The 18625-nt window shown below is 39.0% G+C and overlaps 1 protein-coding gene across 4 annotated transcripts in view; it reads right to left on the reverse strand.

Moving 5' to 3' along the window:
- The window catches only part of NYAP2 (neuronal tyrosine-phosphorylated phosphoinositide-3-kinase adaptor 2), a 253006-nt gene that overhangs the window by 162501 nt on the left and 71880 nt on the right, over window positions 1-18625 (reverse strand). Inside the window, exon 1 of one of the 4 annotated variants that reach the window (XM_070489632.1) lies at window positions 2657-2922. The exons of the other annotated variants lie outside the window; for them this stretch is intronic. Coding sequence (XP_070345733.1) covers window positions 2657-2670 — 14 coding nt within the window. The 5' untranslated portion in view covers window positions 2671-2922. Of the gene's footprint in view, window positions 1-2656; window positions 2923-18625 lie in introns of those variants that run through there. 4 annotated transcript variants of the gene reach the window in all.

The following is an 18625-nucleotide window of genomic DNA, read 5'->3' on the forward strand; positions in this document are numbered from 1 at the left end:
GCACATTTAAGTTTAAGATCTACCCTATTGAAATGAACCCTTCCTATGCACATCTAAGGGGACCAGGAAATTTGACTTCATGGCTGCCTCATTGAGAAAAGAATTCCTTATTTACCAAAGAATGGTTCAACTTGGGGAGGACAATTAACTTAGTGATTCTTTGACAAAGGCTGGTTTTTCCCCCCTATTTAAAACTGTCATTTGGGGGCATCTGGTTTCAGTTTTCTCATAAAGAGTTTGCAAACCTTGGAAAATATAGGATTTGAATCCAGATTGGAATCACCAAGAGATTTTCACTGCAACTCATTTAGTTGAAAAAATGGAGGATGAAAAGTTGTAGGTTTTAGGCTAATTTAGAAATACATAGAACATAGTGCTAAATATACACACTTTCCCCTCTCACTCAATTTCTTGAAATCTTCTCCTCAAACATATCTTTTTCTTCCTGTCTCAGTCACCACTCTTGTCATAAGTTGGACCTTTTGATTACCAACAATGTCACCCCCTTCAAACCTCAATTTTAAGCATCTGTATCATTGAGTACCAACACTTGTCTTTCCACTCACTACCTCTGTTTGCTTAACCTCAAGTTTCCTTAGAACCTCCTTTCCATTGGCGTTGCAATCTTCTCTGTGTTTCTCCTCAATTGCTATAAATCTTGTCTTTCTGTATGCAGCTTAAGTTTCATGATCAAACTTTATTCTCACTCCCTGGCATATACCCTCAACACCCTTGCCCTTGTACTGAAGTATTAATGTGGTGACTTTGGGCGTGTCAAATGCAGAGGTCATGATCAATAAGTTCAAGGTAGTAGCAGGTGAGGCTGTCATCATCACATTGTAGGGGAGGAAGACATTTCCTCTACCTTCTCTGGGTTCGTCTGGCCAGAGAACGAATTAAATTCACATGAGACAGAATAGCAGGAGAAAATTAAACAAAGCTTTATAACATGTATATATGGGAGAGGTCAGGCAAGCTGAGCAACTCCCCAAAATGGCTGAAGCCCCACCTTAAGTATCATCTCAGCTAACGACAAAGGAGGATGTTGGAGGTGGAGGGGGAGTGGATCATGGGAGATTACCACACAAGTACAGTAAACAAAATGCAGATTTAAGTCCTTGCCTTTGGCATCGATTAAGAGTTTCTAGAGAGAAGGTCATCCCCTTTCTTCTTCCTGGTACAGAGAGGGAGGCACCTTTACAGATAGAGATTTTCTTTACAATGTAAATGTCTCCTAACAAAGGGAAGCAAGTTCCACCCCTCAGAGCCTCCTTCCCTGTCCCAGTTTATCAAAAGCAATCAGCCTCAAATAATTCTCATGCCAAAGAGACATATCTTGGGGTGGCCAAATCCGGGTCCCCACAACATGCACAGATGACCTCAAGTAATAACCCAGATTTGGTCTGCAGTCTCCTCTCATCTTTCTGCCATAGCATTACTGAATTATTCTACTGAAGATCCTTTTAAGGGAACACTCCCTTGCTCAAATGCCCACAACGGCATTCGATTTTAAAATATTTTATAAAGTGGCAACACCACTTATATTCAGTCTTATTTTCTGCTAGTATACTCACCAACATCCATTCTCTGCTGATGATCTCCTTCAAACACAGATACTTGACTAATTAATACATATCCAATTAATTAATTAAACCATAATTATTGAAGGCCTATCTGTGCTGGATAGTGTGCTAAGTCCCAGTCATTCAACAGAGAACAAGATATTTATCTTCCCAAAACTTAGAGACTAAGGGTGGAGCCAGCTAAGGTATTAATACTGATACTATGAAGAAAATAGTGATGTGAAAGAGAAAAATAAGGAGAACCTCCTTCAGATGGGGAGATGAGGGAATTTCATTCTTCTAGTAGAAGGTATTCTTTCTACTCCTTCAAATTCTACCTCTCCTTTAAAATCCAGCATCCAGTTCATCCTCCAATATGGTTCAATTCACTCTCACCAATAGCTGATTACTCTAAATTCCTCTACTTCCTAAATCCGCAGAAGTGCAAATAGAAGAGATATTTTTTCCAATTAATTTCATAATTCTAATGTTTTGTTCCCAAATAAAGTAAAAGTTCCCAAAGTGGGAAGAGAATCAGTGCTGTTTCTTATGTTTGCTTTTTACTGCCATAGGCCCTAGCACAGTCCTGAATATTTAGAAGACTTTTAATAGAAAAATTGACCTATTAATATTTCCTTACAAATTATCAAAATAAACACATGTGTAAATTCTATGCAATGAAGGAGTTGCATGAGCACTACCAATTTAATTCTGCATGATAAGCAAGTAAAATATTTTGAATTTTTTTTGGCCAAATTTAAAGAGTTTAGGTAATGTTAATACACTGTTTTTGGTTGGTATTATTAGTTTTTGCCAGTAATAGTATAGGAAACACAGACATAAACAAGTTATAGTTTTTCTTGTCTTATATTTAACATTTTTGTGAAACCCAGGAAAACAAGATCCTCCCATAAGGATGGAGGTGAAAATGCAATTGCGTTGTGTACACAAGCTCTATGGGGAGAAATCAATCTATTCTACCTCTCCTTCCCACTCCACCTCAATCCTCAAAGCATGTTAACAGGAACAGTAAATAGCATTCCTCTAAACAGTACCACCAAATTCAGAAAAAACACAAAACAGCAAAACCATACCTTGACAAATACATGTGGAAGACCTATTTGCAAATCATTTCTTTCAAACCTCTTTTACCCTCTGCAGGACCAAGGTTTCTGGAAGGAAGGGAATTTCATATCTTGTTGGCTGGTATCTTCCTTCAAAAACCACAGGCAGGCTCTGGAGCAGAAATGAATGGCTAATTGGGACAAGAAGGTGAATCCAGCAGAACTGGTCACCTCAGAGCCAAGCATTAATGACAGAACCTACACCAAGGACAGGATTTGATGCGACCGACTGTATCACGGCAACTGATTCATTCTCGCCTTTTGAAGTCATCCTCAAAGTCAGGCGAACTAATACTTCCCATTTCCCTACAGAGATATAGACTATTCACAGTAAATCAGGTGACAGAAACTTTGGTTCACATCCAGTTTTGTGGGGAGACAGTCATTGAGTAATTTGTCTGGCTCAATGAAATTCAGTCATCTATGTGTCACATTCCCTCACATTAGGGGAACTGCCAGTGTTCCCACCAACTTAGATTTATAAAATATTTTTCTTCCTAAGAGTGTTGAATGCTGTCATACATTTCATATGATGTGCTGTGGCAAACACATCCCCATTTTACAAATTAAATAGCTGAGCAATAAAGAGTGACTCTAGTGAGAAGAGAGTAGAGTTGGAAGTGAGATTAAAGAGGTAACTGGAAATGTGGGCTTGATTCATGGTCACTGTAAGGACTTTGCTTTGAGCGGCTTGGAAAGTCCTTGGAGAGTTTGCTAGTTGTGCGCTGGAGCCAGAGCACACTGGCTTGGCAAAGCTTCTCGTGCGCATATCTTCCAACTTCAATGTGACTTCATGGTGGTAGCTTCAAATCAGCCACAGTGGAAATATTTACACTAGGGAAATCAGCGTAGGTCATAAATCAAAGTTTTTCCTTTCTTCCTGTTAAGGTGGTTGTTAAACTTTCTGCTGTTTTGAACAAAAGAGTGACATGGTGTGAAGTAAGTTCTGAGTGAATATGGGAGTTGAGAGTGAGAAAAGAGTGAAAGGGTTCAATGAGGAGGCCACTGCACTAACACGCTGAGAGCTCCCAGTGACTCAGATCAGGGCGGTAGCCGTGGACATAGTGATAAGAGTTTCCTTGTAAGCCTGCTGTTGTGAAAACAACTCTACCAGCTGTTTTCGAAAGTATAAAACTCCACGTATTTGTGTAAAAGTCTCCCATTGTTTTTACGTTGGCCACACTGCACGTGTTAGATAAACAAGGCTATAAGCAGATTGCACTCTGTAGCTCTGAGTTCATGGCCCTGCCCCAGCCTGTGCTTCTTGCTGACACCAAGAATGGCGACATCCCTCTTTACCAACATATGTTTTGGGAATGCATTTTAAACACATTTTTAAAAAAATATAAAAGTTGCTATAAAAATGTTCTTCTTTCAGCAGATCCTACTTTACTCTGCACTAAATAAAGTGTGATAGGACATAACATCATGGAAATAGCATCTAAATTATCAGAGCCCTTTACATTTATATAAAATACATTTATTCCTCAAATGATGTGTTTGCCACAATGTCCTTGGGCATATGCAGTATAGTATGATTATATCCATTTTACAAATGAAGAAACACACCCTGATTGGTAAATTGACAGGTAGAGTCAATTCCAGAATGTTCCACTTCTACAACAATCTGCCCCTTTGTACTGTGCTGCATAGCTTACATTTGAACTGAGGATTGATGACCCCAGATACTTCATTTAATGCGTTATCACTGTGCGTGGATTAAATTACTCATAATAAGGATAGTGATAACAAATGACAATCACCTATGTCTAAGGCGCTATCTTATACATGAATTATCTCCAAACAGCGCTATGAATTAGGTAGTATTATTGTCCCTGTTTTGAAGATAGAAAGATGAATTGTAAGGAGCCTAAGTAACTTGCCCAAGGTCTCACAGCTTGAAATTAAGTTGATTTTGAACCAGGCCTGCCTATCTCCAGAGCCTGTGCACAGTCTTATGACTCATGGAATGTGGGGATTTTTTTAAAAGAAAAAAATTCTAAGTATAGAGTCTTAGAATATATATATGTATAATACTTGACAAGATGTTTGGTTAAAACAGTGCTGCCTCTGATGGCCCTGACTCAGACGCTTCTAACAATCAACAGGCAAAGGGGTAGTCAGTGACCTGTGGATCTAATAGGACTTTGCACTTCCTATCACACACTATTTCTATGGACCATGGAATAGCCATCATGTGAGGGGTCACATGGACCTTCTCCTAGCCTTAACTACCCAGGGACACATCTCTACCCTTGACCTGCCCCATCCAGGCCCTGGGCTCAACCCACATCCTTTTGTTGCATACAACTACCTCCTCCATATTCCTTTTCATCATCTCCTATTCCACAGTCAGATAAGATATAGGTTTCCAATCTTACTACCTGAGAATGTGCAGCCAATGCATAATAAAAATAAAGAAAGTAAAGGGTTAAATCGTAAGCTTTCACAGCGTGAAAAATATTTTATTGCTTTATAGGAAGTATCATAGAATCAATGACTTTTATAGAGAAGATAAGCATTTCTGAGACCATACCCAATATAGAAATGTCTTCTGCCAGAAGTCGGGGTACCAGCATCTCTCATAACTTGAAAAGTCACGAACTGCAGAGTAAAGACCCCCAGCCCACAGAGGAGAAGCCTTCTGTAGCAGACAGCTTTGCAGTGCACGTATTGGAAGAGGATCAACTTGTGAAGTTTTTTCCAAAGACAAATAATTGTAATAAAAACTGTAGAAATATATTTGATGAAGTTTTTATAGTTAAGTCTGAATTTCAAGAAGTTGCTGAGAGATTGCAAATCCACAGACACTTAAATTCTCGGATTTAAACTTCAAAATGAAAGAAAGAAAGAATTTCAACATAGATGGGTGCGATGATAGTGTTCAATGCAAAATATGATTTGTGCATAATAAAGGATGGTAGGACCGAGATGCCCAAGGAAGTGGATATGGGCTGAGACAGCAATGGGATATTTTCTGTAACCACAACCTAGCTAAGAAATTGAATACCTCTTTAGAGAACAGGTTGGTTGAAATTTGGTTCTTACTTTGTGTTTAAGAGAATGTGTTATTTATTACTTATATAATCATGCTATAGGTAATCAACTATATGCAATACTGCTTCTGTAGTGTGACAATTTTATTTAAACTTTATTTTATTTTATTTTTTTTGGCCTTGTTAAAGTGCTGTGTTAAGAACTCTTCAGGCATCATTAGAAAGAGATGTTGGATGGTCTAGATGTCATTCAGAAGTCTCTAAGACTTGTCCATCTTGATCCCCACCCTGTCTCCAGCATCTAGTGTATTATTTGGAACATGGACACCTTCAAGAAGTATTGGTTAAATAATGGACCAAATGAGTAATCTCATAAATGCAGTCAAGAGTGTAATGCTCCAGGTAGGCAAACCTGAGAATCAATACTTCTCAACAGTAACTAGTCATGCGACTCATTACACATATATGTACCCATACGTATTCAAGGTTGTCTTGGCTAATAGCAAACCTTAGGACAAAGTTTGGCAAGTCTTCATTTGAGAACAGACAAAGGTATATGGAAATTTTAATTTACGTAATTAGTTATCTCTATTTTATCAGGGCCCATACCATCTAGAACTCCTCTCACAGTCAGTCCTGCATAAACTCCCCTGTTAGTCTTTGGATTGGTAATCCTAGTTTGGGATTATCTTGCCCTCTCAAGCAACATGCCTTCCTCAGTCTCCTTCTCATTTCTGTCACCCAGGAGATTTTGCTGTGGAACAGGAGGTGCTGCTCGTAAAATTTAATTTACAAAGAAGGTGAGGGAGATGCATTTACATCTACAGGGAAAATCCCAATCTTCTTCAAAACCACTCTTCCCCTTCATTGAGCGACTAGCGTCACTCCTCCAAAGCATTATTCATGGAGATAACTTAAAAATTTTTCTTCAAAGGATAATGATTGTGGGCCTCATGTGTTGCTGCTAAGGGAGACAAACAAGAGTCTTTATGTTGTAAGTAATCAAAGGGGTACCTTTGGGACAACACTGTGTGTTGAATGGTATAGAACAGAACAGAGCAGAATGGAAATTGAATCTCAGAGCTAGAAGCTGCCCTAAGGCCCTAGAGTATTTGGTTCAGTGTTTCCTGACGTGCTCTGACAAATAGAAGCTCCTCTAATGGGTGGTATGTGAATTAAAAGAGTTTCATGGTCAAGTCATTAAAAACAGCCAAGTTAAAGACAATTCAGCAAGTTCTTTAACTGCAGGTCATGAGGATGAAAAATACACAAATGAATATTGTGACCATACAAGAAGCTTTCACACTTTGCAATGTTTCCCAAACTGTTCTGCTGGGAATCTCATAAAGCTGTGAGTATCCTTGGGGGAATGGCCTTGTACTTAGTGATTTTCAAGCCTGGCTGCACACTGGATCCACCTGCGGAGCTCTAAAACATGCTGGTGTCTGGAGCCAGCCCTGATGGCCTAGTGGTTAAAGTTCAGCATTCACGGCTTCCTCGGCCCAAGTTTGCTTCCTGATCACAGAACCACACCACCTGTCTGTCAGTTGCCATGCTGTGGTGGCATCTTACATAGAAGAACTAGAACGACTTACAAGTAAGATATACAACCATATACTGGGGCTTTGGGAGCGAAAAAAAAAACAAAACAGGAAGATTGGCAACAGATGTTAGCTCAGGGCAAATCTTTTCCTGAAAGAAAAAAACAAAGCTAGTGTCTGTTCCATCCCCACAGAAATCTACTATTTGATCTCAGGTCAAGGTCCCAGGCACTGTGTTTGAAAAGCTCCCCAGAGTCTCCTAATGGGCAGCCAGGGTTGAGAAACCTTTCAATGCACAAGTTCAACCCCTAAGCTTTGGAAATAAGGAAACCCTGCTTACTTATACACCCAGATCCTGGATGCACGACCCCATATTGCTCTCATGAAAGTTGGAGATTTCAGAAAATGGCAAACACTGGTACTTATTTCATCTCTGAAAAGGGCAATAAATTATTTAGTATACTTTTAATAAGGAAGGAAAATAGGAATCTATTGTCTTTTTCTTCTTTTTGAGAAGATTAGCCCTGAGCTAACATCTGTGCCCATCTTCGTCTACTTTATATATGGGATGCTGCCACAGCATGGCTTGACAAGCAGTGTGTAGGTCCACACCCGGGATCCAAACTGCTGAACTCCGGGCTGCTGAAGCAGAACATGCAAACTTAACTGCTGCACCACCGGGCCGGCCCCATATTGTCTTATTTTATGGTTAATTACCAGCTACTGGCGAATGGGACATCTCACATTTGAAAGAAGAAAGGAAACCTCTAATCTATGAGGAAAATATCTATAAAAACATAAGAGTGATTTGGACTTTGGAGTAAGAGTGTAGCTGAGTGAATGAAACCTTCTATTTCAGTTGACAGTTGATGCCACCAGTTGTCAAATAGTTTTGCAGTTGAAACTGGAACTGCTCTTCCCCCTGAATTCTTAGCAGTGATGCTGGAAAGCCTTCATTTCCTTACCTGCATAGCATACTTCCCTATTTACTAAGTGGTTTTGAGCTAGCTTGTTCTTTATGGGAAGTCGTTGTTTCAATACTACTGATAAACTCATGCTCAGCCACCACCATAGTAGAAGTCACTTCGGGACAATCATCTCACTGGGCTCTGTAGACACTTATGGAAACTGGCTAAAATCTGCCGTGAAAGGATGCCCCTTAGAGGAACAAAGGGGCAACCCACTTGCTCAGAAAGTTTGGGAAACAAAAGTCCCATCAAAGAGATGAAACAAAAATTCCATTAAGTTTATATGATTAGCTTACAAAATGAGCAGTCCAATGTTTTTCTTAAATTAAATAAACAGAATCTGTTTACTGTATTTTTAAAGGCCAAGGATTATCATTCTTTTCCAAGTACTTATGACTTCATGAGGCATAGGCTGCCAACCGTGTTCATTCTCCTTCAAAACCTGTGGGAGAACAATTCAGATCTTTCTCTGTCATTCCTTTTTCTAAGCAGTAGCAGGGTTATGGAAAGGAAATACTGTAGATGATTTTGTCTATGTGTGATTTCATCAGCGCTAGTCAGGTTTTTCTCTACCTCAGTGTTGTCCTTCTACCGTTCCCTTAATGAGTAAGGCCCTTCCTGTCGAACATTTTTATATGTAGGGATCTCTGGGGAACAGCTGGAACTCAGATGTACATGGGGAAGGAGATAATGGCTGTTAGCAGATAATTTTCCCAAAGAGGAGGACTCAGAGAGATTATGAGGGAGAAGAGCTTGAAGGAGAGCATTGTCTCCAGACAGCTCACCCCCAAAGTGGGCCTTGATGGGGATTCTTCGGTATTTTAAAAAAGTCATGATTGCTTTGACTGGGGACAATGACTTTAGATGAGCAGTGCCTGGAAATAAACCCAGAGGTTATTTCAAAGGTGATTTATGAGAAGCAAATGTCCTTCCTTGGAGGAAATCAGTGGTATTTGGAAGCGGAGATCATGTCTACCTAACACCATAAGCCCAGCTCAGCAGTTGGCAAGGCTCAGAGCCTGTCCCTGCTCCCTCCTCCGGCTTACACAGGGTGCTGTTTGCACAGGCCTTCGGAGAATTCTCTGTAGCATCAAAGCTTGCAACATTTACCTCCTACAGAGTCACTAATGGCTGGCAGTTTTCTTTTCAGCTCATCTGCTTCCATAGCTCCCACCCTTGGCTATTCTTTCAAAGTTGGCTGTTGCTTGGAGCATAAGAGTAGCAAACGCCTTCTTGGCTTTACTGTCTGCCTCTCCTGATTTATTTTCAATGCACAGCAATGAAGTTTCTCAAGAATCTGGGTCCTCTCTTTTTACATTGGTCCTGAAATAATAACCAAGAGAAGGAAGGCTCACAAGATGATGGCTTCGCGGGCATCACACATGTTGCTCAAAGTTGGCCCTAAGAAATGGGGAAAGTGAGAGAGGGAATGTCCTAGGGCATTAGTTCTCAACCAAAGTGGTGGGGGGGCAATTTTGCTCCCCAGGGGGCATTTACCAATGTCTGAAGATATTTTTGAGTGACTCCAGCAGGGCTGGCTCCTGGCATCTAGTGAGTAGAGGCCATGGATGCTGATAAACATTCTACAATACAGAGGATGGCTGCCTCACCAAAGAGTTATCCAGTCTGTATGTCAATCGTGCCGCTGCTGGGAAACCCTGACCTAGGTGCTGCTGAAACTGGGGGGTGATGATATGTTACATTCTTTTTATGTCCATCATTTCCTCAGGTCAGCATTTTGGAAAATATCCATCTTCTCCTCCCCACTGTTGCCCTAAGCATGGGGCTGTGGGATTCAATTAGAGGGAGCTAAGTCCAAACATACTCTATGTATCTTTCCTAGCCAAACAAATATCCCATGTACCGACACACACCACTTTCCACCACTATGTTACTTTTATTTATTTACTTATTATTATTATTATATTTTTTTTTGGTGAGGAAGATTGGCCCTGAGCTAACATCTATCGCCAATCTTCCTCTTTTTGCTTGAGGAAGATTGTTGCTGAGTTAACATCTGTACCAATCTTCCTCTATTTTGTAGGTGATGCTGCCAAAGCATGGCTTGATGAGTGATGTATAGGTCCATCCCTAGGGTTTGATCCAGAGAATCCCAGGCAGCCGAAGCAGAGCACATGAACTTAACCACTATGCCACCAGGTAGGCCCGATGTTGTTTTTAAACAGTCCTCTGGAAAATATCATAAAGCCAGAGACTAAAAAGAGTAAGCTAATCTTAGAGACATCTTACCCTGCTTCCCTCTGCAGTAAGCTTTCCAGAAAAACTGTTGGGTCAAAGTAGGAATAAGCCTAACTTAGGAGAGACGTTGCTAAAATGGTTTGAGAGTCAGTGACCCACTGTCATAAGCACATCAATGCTAGTCTGAATAGGCCAGGCTGGTGATCCTAAACTTCAGAGGGCCTCAAAAAAAGTCACCTGGAGAGCTTGTTAAAACCAAGATTAATGGGCCCTCCCCTTAGGGATTCTGATCTGGTAGATCTGGCATGAGGCCCAAGAGTGTTCATTTCTAGCCAGCTCCCAAGTAATGCTAATGGTGCTGGTTGGGGACCACACATTGAGAACAACCAAACTAGGTTGACCAAGTTTGATTCCAAAGCTCATGTTGTAAACAGTAAGATTCACAAAGAGTGTTTTAAAGTGGGGATTAACTTTAGCGATAACTTCTTGAGGAAATTCACCATTAAGCTAATCAACATTAAGCAGGAGGCTTACAGTTGAGTAGAAAGAGTCAAAGATGTCGCATCGCAATGCCCGGATTCTAGGCGTGAGGGCTCTTTATCCTACGGGCTAGTAAATTATTTAATTTCTGATCCTCAGTCCCTCATCTGTAACAGAGAGAAAATTCTTGCCTTACCTACTTCACAGCGTCATGGTGATTATTAAGTGAGGTTTTATAAAATGATAAATGATATCCTAACACTAGATGCAAATGGATATAATGAGGCTTATTATTGAGCAGCTAGCCTGAAGCCACAGAAACAAGTGGCTGAGACCTTGTGAAGGACTCTGCTCCCAGCCCAGCCCTATTGCTCATTTGGGATTTATAAACTAGAAAAATACATGCTGGAGCACCATCCTTTCTACAGTTCTACAGTACATGTCCCACTTAGAGAGCTAAAAGAACAATGAGGACAAATATATATAATCGCCGTTTGCTTCTTACAAACTATAATAGGGTTTCCTAGAAAATATGGGCACCCAATTCGTCCCGTAGCAAAGTGGAATACCTACACACATAAAGGACCATGTCAAAAAGCTGATTTCTCTAAATACTTAGTGATCATTTCCTATGGTGCTGGGGTAAACATCACTGCTTCTTAAGTTGGGCATTCCCGAGACCTTCAAATTTTCCCTGCAAACTACACCCCCAAAACATATTTTAAAAATTGCGTTAATTTCTTTTCTTTTGAGGAAGATTAACCCTGAGCTAACATCCATGCCCATCTTCCTTTATTTTATATGCGGGATACCTGCTACAGCATGGATGGATAAGCGGTGTGTAAGTCCACACCCAGCATCCGAACCGACAAACCCCGGGCCGCCGAAGTGGAGCACGCCAACCTAACTACTATGCCACCGGGCCAGTCTCCCAAAATTGCATTCATTTAAGAAATATTTTCATTTAAAACTTTAAAACTAAATTCCCTACATGTATTTATAATTTATCTGATTCCTTAAGCAAGAGTTTGCTCCTTGATAGCATTTAAAATAATTTAAAGTACCCTTTTCAGGACAGTTATTTCCCCATGCCTGGGAATAGAGAAATGGCTATAACATTTCTCCTCATTTAGCAATTTTGTTATCAAATTACTCCCATATAAAACTTTTGGAGACTCAAATACAAATAAAATTATTTCAATTCTCCATGCAAAACTTAAAATAACAAATATTTTGAGCACTAAGTTAAATATTTGTTTATAGTCAATTTTTTTCTTGGGAATACTATTACTCTTACAATATTGTTTTAAATAGTGTGTGTATATGTATGTGTCTGTGTGTGTGTACATTTCATATCTTTTCTAAGAGTGGCTCTTGTCAAAATTACAAATAGTTATAAAAGAAAGTATTTTGACCCAGTGTTTACCAGTTCCATAAACAGCTCTGGAACTAAGTAGAAAACTAATACTTTTCCTTTTCAAAGTCTCTGCTCATACCAGAGCAGGAATTTTGGATAATGGTAGATAAACTTAATTTTTAAACAATTTAAAATAAATGACAGATTTTCACAGCACTTGTCTCCTGCATACACATTGCCAACATGGAAAATTCACACAGGTGGACGACAGCAACACATTTGTTAGGAAAACATAAGCCACTCTCTTCTCAGTAAAGAGAGGAAATATTTACCAGCTGTCTGAAGAAGTCCTGAGCAGTGCGCAGAATCCCTGAGCTGATGAATCCATAGGCTTCATCCTTCCTCTAGACACCATTTCATCCATTTCTCTCACTCGATTTTTCTTCCCATTTGCAGCAAGACTGCACATTTGTTTACCTAAGTCATTTGCTCTGGGTAGGGCTGGCTGGGGAAAAGAGCCACCTTAGGGAGTCCAGCTAAGAGGCCTGGAGGAGGGAACTTGAGTTTTAAAGAGCTGATGATTCTAGAAAGGGAGGAGGGAGGTGGCAATCAGGAGAACAGGCTCAGTGGTAGTGAAGCAGCAAGTGCATAAAGTAACATCCTGGAAGGTTTGGTTTTCTGCTGCAGCTGAGTAAAGAGAATGAGGAAGGGGTGTTTGGGTGCGTTCTTGGACCACTCAAGAAACTCCACAGCATCTTTCCATTGAAAGGACTCATTTAGCCATCATTAGGAGCTACATTTTTCTTTAATATTCCCTTCAAGTAATGCTGACATAGTGAAGCAGGAAAAAAGATATTAAATAGTTTCATAGTTAATGTGATACATAATGACAGCAACAAAGGCCAAGATGGGGAGAAACACTGCAGGAGAGCCAGCAAGCAGTGGAGACGACCGAGGGTCCACTGCTCTGGCGTGCTGCTTCCTGTCTCCATCCTTTTCTTTCTCAGACCAGTCACCACATACACATCAATAAAGAGCTAAGGGCAGCCCGACAAACTGCCTAGAACTTTTATACGCAAAAGCAGATAGAAAGATGTTTTGTAATGAAAAAATCTTTAATGGATCTCTGTCTGTCAAATTGCAGCTAGGGGTGCTAAAAGGGTTTTGAAATCAATTTAGTAGGTCACGCCCAGAATTTCATTCTAAAGGGACAGAATACAATGGGACAGGAATTATCATCATGCTTCTCATGTAAGGGCAAGAGATTTTTGTCTACTGTTGCTTTATTTAATTTCACTCTCATTATGCTCTCTCGTAGTTCTATGTATCATTGCTTTTTATCAATTACTGCAGTTGCCAGGGTATGTTTGCGTGTGTGTGTGTGTGTGTGCGCATTTTTTGCTGTTATTATTTTGATGTGTCTCTCCCCTAACCAAATCACAAACCACAGGGTTCTGTGCTGTCTTCATTCTTATCTCCAGCGCATAGCACATTGTTTGGCCAAGCTAGGAATCAAAAATATTTATTGAAGAAATGATAAATGAATTCCTAAGAGAGTAGAACCTTGCTTCCCGAAGGCCCACTCTGAACCAGAACATCACAAACTTTATCTATTTTATATATATTTATATATATATTTCCAAAATATCTAATATTTAGGGATTTTTAAAATTTTAAGAAATGTTGCTGTATATCATTCTTAAAGGAGAGAGGGAGCCCACAAGCACGTACTATGAATCTGAATCAGTCAGCTAAGGTTGGAAAATTAATCAATTAGGAACTGGCCACAAAACTCTGTTCTCCATCTTCTTGTTCTTCATCCATTCAGTTCTTTATTAGGACATCACGAAGTTTTGCATTCAAAAATTAACATTGAACTTTAGAACACAAACAGAAGTGCAACAAACTGTATTAATTCACTAGGTTTAAGACAGCACTTTCGTTCTAAAGCTTTTGCTAATGAATTACAATGGTCATTAGATGAAGTGGCAATAACCAATTGGAGAAAAAAGTAGTAATCATAATTTGCCAATTTAGAGAAAAGAGTTTGACCATTGATAAAAACATCAATAAAACAAAGTTGCAGAAGGTATATGGATAACCTGATTGTTTCTTGAGAGATGATGAATTATGTATAAGGCAATACTTTTAATTGACAAATATTTCTGAAGAAAATGCATTCTTAAAGAAAGAAAAACTAGAGTTCAATAGTCATCATCCAATTTTTTCCTGATTTCTCCCTTTGATTTCATAGTATATAAATTAAGAATGATTCTGAAATTTCAAAGAGATGTCAACTTAAGGAAGAAATGGGAAGGAAAAGATAAATGTCAGTTTGGGTATCTCTTGTTGAATTGTAAGACAGTTGTCACGTCACGTCAAACAAAGACGTTGTAAATAAGCAGGAGGGTTGTTTACTCTAAATTTAAAATAGTTATTGCTGAAGTTTAATCCCTGAACTACGTTATTGAGCTAAATTATAGTAACTCTTTTTTTAGACATTTTTAATTTAAAAAGTCAATAAATTGTATAAGAAAGAAAATCAAATTGTCTTCTCATTATTCTAATCATACCAAACAAGTTTTAAGTCATCTCAAACACAGCTCTGTAGATATAACTCTCTTGCTTAAGTATCTTTAATGGATCTACCTTGTCATTCTTTTCAGTTTCACATTCAAGATCCTCCCAATATCCCCCAGCTACCTTTGCCATGCATATAGCCTCATAACATATCCAGTGCATCAATCATACAAACTACTTGTCCTTCAACAAAACCTGCATTCTTGTGCCTCAATATTCCTTCACACTATTATTTTCTTTGCCCTGCAAGTCCACCTTGAAAGAAGGGCACCCAATCCTACTGAAAACATACATATCTTCAAGGGCTAACTCAAATGCCATTTCATCTGAGAAAGAGTCCTTAAACTCGCCTAGTTGGCTTCCATCTTTCCTCCATGTCCTCACTATGCCTTCAATTTTTAACAGTACACTTTGTTTTGTATAAAAATTTCCATATACAGATTTATCTTCCCTATTGTACATTTATGCATCTTAGAAGGAAGATATCGTATCTTCTTAATTTCTAGAATTTTTCTGCAGCACTCTTTCCAACAACAACTCTAATTGTTGTCACACAGTAGACATTCAAAAATGTCTGCTGAATTGAAAAGTAGTCTTTTTTTTTTTTTAAAGATTGGCACCTGGGCTAACAACTGTTGCCAATCTTTTTTGTTTTCTTTTAAGCATGGGCACCTGGGCTAACAACTGATGCCAATCTTTTTATTTTCTTTTCTGCTTTATCTCTCCAACCCCCGCCTGTACACAGTTGTATATCTTAGTTGCAGGTCCTTCTAGTTGTGGGATGTGGGATGCCGCCTCAACATAGCCTGACGAGCAGTGCCATGTCCGCGCCCAGGATCCAAACCCTGGGCCGCCGCAGCGGAGCATGCGAACTTAACCACTCGGCCACGGAGGCGACCCCGAAAAATAGTCTTAACAAGGACATACCTTTTAGAAAATAATTTTCAAAAATTTAAAAATGTCTCAGACTATCAGAAATGATGATCTAAGTTAGGAATTTACACCTTTAGAGCAGTAGGGATTTCCTTAGAAAGTAGTATACGTTTTGATTGCTTTAACTTTTACCAAGATTGCATAACTGGTGAAATCCAACACTGTCAGTAGGTAGCTAAGGAACTAGAATTTTTCAATATACGTTCACTTTTGGGATTGGTTGGAAATTGAAGAGAGGAACATGGAGATGGAATAATGTTTTGCATTAAGAAAGCTATTTTTTAGAAAACAGAACTGGGGGAAGGAAATCACTTTGGGGAAAATCTGATTCAATTACATATATTGAAAAATTGAGATATTTTTCATATCCTAACGACCTAGCTAAATTTAACCTCTGAATCTACTGAAGTTTGCCCTTAAGGAAATACAGATCATACTACAAGATACACAGGGTGACTTCATAAGCAAATAACCTTTAGTCATTGCTGGTGGATTAAAAAAAGCAAAAGAAAATAATGATACTTTGAAATTCTAAGTGTTTTCATAATGCATTGTAACAGATCCAAAAAAGCTGTTAGAGGTTATTATTTTGGCTGGACTACTAGAACCCACAGAAAGTTGAAACTTTGGCATGCCAAGCTGTTTTATTAAGGGACTTTTGATGCCCATATGGAAACAGTACCTTTTAAGTATCCCAAGGGTCATTTAGGATGGTTCAAATTTTCTGGACTTTTTTCATTAAGTATTTATTCTCTCTAAGATTCACTTAATAAGTAGATCACATTGGTATACTCTAATGCACTGAGGTAGAGTATTAATTTAGAACAACTTGTATTTTAAATTAAGAATAACTGACCTGATTTTGCAAGAATTAGAAATTCCCACGCAAATTATATTGAATTCAAAGGGATGGACTTGATGACGATGGATTTATTTAACTGAGTCCTTCTTCTTGCTGGAGGGTAAAGAGAACCTCTGCTGTTGGAAGCCTTCCTCTTTCCTCAACATATCTCCAATTAAATCTTTCATCTTATATTTTCTCCTTTGGCTCCCACTCATTGACTCTTCTCTGAATCACCTGGGAATACATTTCTCTCCCTCAATATCCAATCAGATCTTCGACCATAATTTTAAAACATATTGGCACCCAAATGCCAGATCTCTAATTTCTTTATAATGATTGGATTTCCTAAGGGCATCTTAAATTCAACAAGTCAAAGCTTTTTACTCTTTTCTTCACTATTCAAACACTTTTCTTGTGAACTGTCCATGAAACGTCATCTTCCATTCCTTTCACTATTTGCAGACAATGTTTCTGTACTAATAAGTGGCAAAATGGATATTTTGAAATTCCTATAATACTGCTTGAAAAACACTTTTTATATCAGGGTTTAAAATGTACTTCTCTACCATCCAACAAGGTCCTTGGTTGCCTTTTCTTGAATTACTCTAGTCTCACCTTCCTGAACCTAGCTTTCAGGACCACTGCTTTTCATGAAAGTTCATTATCACCTATTTTCATATCCAGATTATGCCTGAAAAAGACTTGAGGTCAGATAACTAAGAAGAAAAATAACATAAACAATGAAATGATTAGAAATAAATATCCCCACCTCCAGCCTAAAACTGTAACTCATTGTTGGGTTTGGTTCCAGCAAATTTGTCTTGTGGTCCAAAGCAGTAGGTAGCATAGATAAGGTTTCTCACGAGCTTAAAAGCTTTATGACCGTGAACTCCCTGATTATCATGTTACTAATCTCGCCATGAGTTATGCCTTTCAATCACTTCCACTTTGAGAAAAATAGATTAATCATAAGCACAGTTAATGTCTTCCACCTTATTCTCAACTTAAAAATGAAAAGAAAAAGGAAAAGAAAAGCGCTCTTCTCCTCCCAGGACTCGTATTTAATCAGCTACACTATCGTTTTCCCCATCACTGTGGTTTAGCATCTGAGAATCTTCATCCTCCATATCCAGAACTCAGATTCTTCCTGGATTCTTCCACCCTCTGGCATAGGCATCTATCACTTACTCCCCGCTTGCGATAAACAACCACCCTGTACCAACTTTACTTTGTGTCCAATTTGGATAGCGCCAGATTAAACTTCCTAGGGCAGAACAGTTTTTATTAATGACCATGTTCCTACAAATGCCTACAGGATTGATTTCAAATGTCCCTTGCTGAAATTCAAGGTCTTTGTATTTTCCCTATGTCCTACCATCCCATAGAGTTTGAACTGATTTGAGATTCCTTAAATATATATATTTTTAATGCTAGGATTAATAAGCCTTGACTTCAGGGCTTTAAGTTTGATTTTCCAATTATTTCTTGAATGTTTGTACCCTCCTTGTCCTCTGTGGCAGCTCCTCCTCCTCGCATAGGCCATCCCCACCTCTTCCAACTCCTATTTTTCTCTACAGAATTGCATGCCCTTCTGTTTTCAGCAGATGGAGGGGCCTCTTTCTTGTTACACACACATATCATCTCTCTCCCTAAATAGACTGGTTCTTTTATATGGTAAGACTCTAAGGAAATTAGTCTGGGGTTTTGCTATTCAAAGTAGTGTCTATGGACCAGCAGCACCAGTAACATCTGGGAACTTGTTAGAAACTCAGAATCTCCGACCTACTAAATCAGAATCTGCATTTTAACAAGATGCCCAAATGATTTATATGCACATTAAAGTTTGAGAAGCACTCCCTTAGAGGTGTACTTCTAAGTAGACACATGTAATATATGTGCCTCACAAATGCTGAATATGATGTGTACAACATATATATAATGCATTGTGTAATTTTTTTTCATGGACCCTTTCCTCCTAAGACATAGGCAGAGATGGCTAAAGCTTCATACAGGCTGACAAAACCCAATTGTTAAAACTTTA

This window comes from Equus asinus, chromosome 19 (assembly GCF_041296235.1).
Source record: "Equus asinus isolate D_3611 breed Donkey chromosome 19, EquAss-T2T_v2, whole genome shotgun sequence".
Taxonomy (NCBI): Eukaryota; Metazoa; Chordata; class Mammalia; order Perissodactyla; family Equidae; genus Equus; species Equus asinus.